The 6000-nt window shown below is 50.5% G+C and overlaps 1 protein-coding gene across 2 annotated transcripts in view; it reads left to right on the top strand.

The window, feature by feature from the left end:
* Positions 1 to 6000, top strand: part of cep131 (centrosomal protein 131) — a 35927-nt gene that overhangs the window by 9504 nt on the left and 20423 nt on the right. The window contains exons 12-18 of one of the 2 annotated variants that reach the window (XM_042082015.1): positions 190 to 369; positions 1668 to 1859; positions 2264 to 2401; positions 2899 to 3024; positions 3496 to 3612; positions 4745 to 4774; positions 5985 to 6000. The exon at positions 5985 to 6000 is cut by the window's right edge and continues 87 nt beyond it. In XM_042082015.1, coding sequence (XP_041937949.1) covers positions 190 to 369; positions 1668 to 1859; positions 2264 to 2401; positions 2899 to 3024; positions 3496 to 3612; positions 4745 to 4774; positions 5985 to 6000 — 799 coding nt within the window. The remainder of the gene's footprint in view (positions 1 to 189; positions 370 to 1667; positions 1860 to 2263; positions 2402 to 2898; positions 3025 to 3495; positions 3613 to 4744; positions 4775 to 5984) is intronic. The other variant, XM_042082016.1, reaches the window with a different exon arrangement.

The raw sequence follows: 6000 nt of genomic DNA on the forward strand, positions 1-6000 counted from the left end.
TAATGAGATAGAGTCAGCGTGTGTGTGTGTGTGTCTTTAATGTGTGTGTGAGTTTGTGATATGATTGTTTATGTCTTTATGAGTGTGTAGTGTCAGCATGTAAATTGAAGAATTTTGAAGGTTTTTACACCATTTGACCGTCAGTCGGTGCCTGCTCTAAAAAGATCCTTGTATTTTTGTGTCCCTCAGGATATTCTGGAAAGATCCGTGAGCATGGAGGACCAGAGGCAGGGGGCGTCTTCGAGCCGAGCCCAGTCCAAGACCACCCTCAACGACCTGCTGGACACCATTAAGCTCCTGGAGGAGGAACCGGAGAGGCTGTCTGAGCCAAAGAGCTACAGGAAGGAGAAGTACGCCTGGATAGATGAGGTGAGGAGGAGGAGGAAGAGGAGGAGGGGGAGGAAAGGGAGGGAGAGGAGGGGGAGGAGGAAGAGTGGAGGAGGGAGAGGAGGGGGAGGAGGAAGAGTGGAGGAGGGAGAGGGGGGGGGAGGCCCACATGGCTCTCTGGGTTTGGGGCTATGACAGTACTTCTTAGGAGTGAGTGAGTGTGTGTGTGTGAGTGTGTGTGAGTGTGTGTGTGTGTGTGTACTTGCCTGAAGGTATGTAACCTGTATCAGTGAGGTGGGAGGTGTGTGTGTGTCTGTGTGTGTGTGTTGTTTGCCGTGTGATATGTGTGTGTGTGTGCATGTGTGTTGTTTGCCATGTGATGCATTGGTACGCTGGTATGAAGCCCCAAGTCAGTGCAGATCAAGTCAGATAAGTCAACAGAATTGGCTTTCTCTTAAAAAGCTTACAGCGTGCTTTGTTTTTCTCAATCTCTGGGATTTGGATATGCTGGTACTTGTCTTTACTTTGGTTTGTGGCTTTTGTTTTGGCCATTTACCAAACCAAAAAAATGTTTTGCATACAAAAACTCTCCTACCCTCCTCCTCTTCCTCTCATCACTCCTCCTCTCCTACCTTCCTCCTCTCCTCTCCTTCTCCTCCTCCTCCTCTCCTACCCTCTTCCTTCTCCTCCTCTCCTACCCTCCTCCTCTCCTCCTCTCCTACCCTCCTCCTCTCCTCTCTTCTCCTACCCTCATTCTCCTCCCCTCCTCCTCTCCTACCCTCCTCCTCTCCTCTCCTCTCCTCTCTTCTCCTACCCTCATTCTCCTACCCTCCTCCTCTCCTCCTCTCTTCTCCTCTCTTCTCCTACCCTTATTCTCCTACCCTCCTCCTCTCCTCTCCTCTCCTCTCTTCTCCTACCCTTATTCTCCTACCCTCCTCCTCTCCTCTCCTCTCCTCTCTTCTCCTACCCTCATTCTCCTACCCTCCTCCTCTCCTCCTCTCTTCTCCTCTCTTCTCCTACCCTTATTCTCCTACCCTCCTCCTCTCCTCTCCTCTCCTCTCTTCTCCTACCCTTATTCTCCTACCCTCCTCCTCTCCTCTCCTCTCCTCTCTTCTCCTACCCTTATTCTCCTACCCTCCTCCTCTCCTCTCCTCTCTTCTCCTACCCTTATTCTCCTACCCTCCTCCTCTCCTCTCCTCTCTTCTCCTACCCTTATTCTCCTACCCTCCTCTTCTCCTCTCCTCTCCTCTCTTCTCCTACCCTTATTCTCCTACCCTCCTCCTCTCCTACCCTCCTCCTCTCCTCCTCTCCTCTCCTCCTGTCCTTCTTCCTCCTCTCAGGACGGGGACTCCACGTCTCTGACGGCGGATAACCTGGAGCTCCACGGTCAGCTGAGCCAGCCTCCTGTCCTGCCTGATGGGGGCGCCCTGCTGTCCGAGGCCAAGCTGCAGAGCATCATGAGCTTCCTGGACGAGATGGAGAAGTCTGAGCAAGAGCGGCCGCGCTCCGTCACGTCGGGTTCACACAGAGAGGTCAGACACTGGACAGCGAACCTCCTCGTCTGTCCCTAAAGTCACATGACAGCAGGGGCTACGTCGGACATGCAATTGAACCGTTACCAAAGATCCTTGATTACTAGCTCCGCTTTAACCCTTTCTCTGCCGTTACGTTCGTGGAGCGCAATGCTGCCACAATTAGCTTCCACTGTAATCTATGGAACTGACTGCACCGAACGTGATAGCGGCGCGCACATTCAAAAAAATTAGACCAGTCTTCAAAAAGTAAAAATAGTTTTACAGGGTTGGCAAAGGGTGTTTACTCATTGTGTGTGTGTGTGTGTGTGTGTGTGTGTGTGTGTCTGTGTGTCTGTGTGAGTGTGTGTGTCTGTGTCTGTGTCTGTGTCTGTGTGTGTGTGTGTGTGTGTGTGTGTGTGTAGGCGCTGCTGTCTGAAGAGGAGCTGGCCGGTGTGGAGCAGGCCTCTGCCACGGCGGCTGAGGTGACGGGCACCATGATGAGGCTGAAGATGGACCTGGAGGAGAAGAGACGCACTGTCAACATGCTGCAGGCCGCCCTGGTATAACTCACACACACTCAGATATGCACGCAACCATACACACAGACACACACACACACACACACACACACACACACACACAGATATGCACACAACCATACACACACATGCGCACACACACACACATGTGCACACACAGATTTGCACAAAGATATGCATGCAAACATAAACACACACACACACACACACACACACACACACACACACACACACACACAGATATGCACACAACCATACACACACACGCACACACACACACACACACACACACACAAACACAAATGGAGGTACACAGTTACACCGTACACAAATATTATACGCACACAAATGTACACGAACATGAACTTGAATGCTCTGATAACCACATAGACCCACCTAAATGTTAGCTAAATCAAATATACTCACACAAATTGTACCTACTGTACATAGAATGTATAACTATAGTGTATGTGTATGTGTGTGTGTGTGTGTTTGTGTGTGTGTGTGTTTGTATGCAGAATCAACAGCGTGAGCTGACTATCCGTCACGTGAAGGAGACAGAGAAGGAGCTGAACCGCTCCATGCAGCAGCAGAGGGAGCAGTATGAGGCCACCATCCAGAGACACCTCAGCTTCATCGACCAGGTAACACACACACACACACACACACACACACACACACACACACACACACACACACACACACATACACACACACACATACACAGAAGTAAGTCTGAGAAGGCTGGTCTGCAAAGTCAGTAGAAGACGTGTTGTCGAGTTGCCTGTGTCGATGCTGCTGATTGGTTGGATGACCGGCATGTTCGTTTTATCACTTCCTCGTGGTACCACTTCCTGCCATGCCAGTGCCACTCACAGATCAGTTCTCTCTCTCTTCTACTCTCTCCCTCTATCTGTGTCTCTCTCTCTCTCTCTCTCTCTCTCTGTTTTTCTCTTCATATCACTTTGTTTCTCTTGCGCTGACATTGCATTTCAGTTCCCTTGCTTGCACTCTTCCTCTCTCTCTCTTTCTCTCTCTCTCCTCCGGAATTAGCCATACAATCATGCATCCCTCCCTCTCTGTCTCCCCCTCTCCCTCCATCCCTCGCTCCTCAGCTGATAGACGATAAGAAGGCCCTGAGTGAGCGCTGTGAGGGGGTGGTGGCTGAGCTCAAGCAGGTGGACCAGAAGTACACCAAGAAGATCGCCCAGATGCAGGAGCAGCACGAGATGGTAAGAGACACCCTTAGCCTTCATTCCCTCTCTCTCCCTCTCTCCTTTCTCTCTCTCTCTCCCTCTTTCCTTTCTCCCTCTCTCTCTCTCTCTCTCTCTCTCTCTCTCTCTCTCTCTCTCTCTCTCTCTCTCTCGCTCGCTCTCTCTATCAAAGCTGGCCCCTACTGCCACTGTTATTAAAAAAGAAGAAGAGTTGAGGTTTGGTAGCCCACATAGGTGTAGACTTGCTGCAGGTTTTGTTCACTATTTGCCCACAGGCTGCAAGTATGCTGCACTGCGAGTATACTCCACCGAGTGAGGGCCTTACTGCAGTTCCAAGTCGAGCTTTGGTACAACATGACAACAGCTGAAGAGTGGACAGGAAGCACTGCAGAGGAACACTTTGTTAGTGGCTACATTTTTTTTCAAACCAGCAAAAAGATTTCCTGTAATTGTTTTTTTCCCCCTTTTTTCTCTTTTTTTTCTCTTTTTTTCTCTTTTTTCCCCCTTTCCCTTGGCCCCATTTGACCGTCCTAGTTTCACCGTTAGGGAAGATTGCCCCGCCCCCCCCCCCCCCCCCCCCCCTTGCGGTGCCCAGCATTCAGAGCCCCGCTCGCTGGCAGGCGCTGGCGCTGCCACTGGGGTGGGATTGTCTGGCCCCTGTGCCAGGAGTGGCTCATGATTGTGTGTGTGCCTCCACAAGTGCTAGACTGGTGGGTGGCCACAGGGTGGCGCAGTGAGCCTGGGTTTGTTGAATGTGATGACTGTATATTGGTGTTTTTTTATGCGGTGTGAAGGTGTAGTTCAGTCTGGGGAAAGTGGAGGTGTTGGTCTGTGCTGTCACTGATGTGTCTGTGTGTGTGTGTGTATGTTTTTGCCAGTGTGTGTGTACGTTTTTGGGTCAAATGCATCTCCTTGCTGGAGAAAGCATCCTCTGCTTTCTGAAAATCTTCTTTACATCTAAATTTTAGTCAGCTTTTCATTCTTTTTGTCTTTCATTCTTTTGTTCGTTCTGTCTTTCTCTCTGTTCTTTTCTCTTTCTTTCTCCCTCTCTCTCTCTCTCTTTTCCTTCCTTCCTTCTCTGATTTGTCTGTGTATTGGTTTTCCATGTGATTTTTCTCTTCTCTTCTGTCTTTTTCCCCCCTGGCTGTAGGTGTGGCAAATTCTGGGTCCCTTGTGTGAGGTAACACTTTTTCTTCCTCCTTCTTTTCGCCCTCATCCATAACCAATCATCACATGCTCTCTTATCAGGCGTCTTCCTCTCCTCTCTTCCCTCTTTCCTTCCCACACTCGTCTGTCGTGTTCTCTCCATCCGTCTCCCTGCTCGCCTCCCTCCCTCCTCCTCCCTCCCTCCTTCCATGCCTGTCTGTCTGCCTGCTCGTCTGTCTGCCTTCCTGCCTTCCTGTCTGTCTGTTCTTGATGTGTGGTCATCTGGATGACCTTGACATGGTTAGGCTCTGTGTGTGTGTGTGTGTGTGTGTGTGTGTGTGTGTGTGTGTGTTTTGGTCTCCTGCATTCCTGTGAAGTCATCATCTGTAGCTTTCTTCTTCCTCTTCTTCCACAACCTCTTCTCACCCTCCTCCCTCATCCCCCCTCCCCCAACCGTACACACACACACACACACACACACACACATACATAGACACACATACACAGACACACATACATAGACACTCACACACACACTGCCATGCTCTTGTGGGCGGCTGCCCCATCACACCACACTCGTGTCTATGAGGCCACCTGAGCTCTCTATGAGGCCACCTTTAACCCTCTCAGACTGAGCTGTCTATGAGGCCACATTTAACCCTCGCAGACTGAGCTGTCTATGAGGCCACCTTTAACCCTCGCAGACTGAGCTGTCTATGAGGCCACCTTTAACCCTCGCAGACTGAGCTGTCTATGAGGCCACCTTTAACCCTCGCAGACTGAGCTCTCTATGAGGCCACCTTTAACCCTCGCAGACTGAGCTCTCTATGAGGCCACCTTTAACCCTCGCAGACTGAGCTCTCTATGAGGCCACCTTTAACCCTCGCAGACTGAGCCTTGCCCCCTCTCCAAGGCCCCTGCAGACTGGCTACAGTGTGGGCCCTTAACAGCCTCTGGGGTGGGAGAGCGAATGCATGCCTGTGTGCGTGCTTGGAGCATGACTGCTTCTAACAAAAGCTCTTTCTGTTTATTTCCCTCCCTCCCTCCCTCTCTCCCTCTCTCCTCTTGGTCTCTCTCTTTCCTTAAACACTCTTTCCATCTCTGCTCTTCCCCCTTCTCTCATTTATTTTTTCTCTGTCTAATTTTCCTCTCTCTCTCTCTCTCTCTATTTCTCTCTCTCTTTCTCTCTCTATTTCTCTCTCTCTTTCTCTCTCTCTCTCTTTCTCTCTATGAATCATCTACAGGAGATAAAGAAGCTGA

This window comes from Alosa sapidissima, chromosome 24 (genome assembly GCF_018492685.1).
Source record: "Alosa sapidissima isolate fAloSap1 chromosome 24, fAloSap1.pri, whole genome shotgun sequence".
In the NCBI taxonomy this organism is placed as follows: domain Eukaryota; kingdom Metazoa; phylum Chordata; class Actinopteri; order Clupeiformes; family Clupeidae; genus Alosa; species Alosa sapidissima.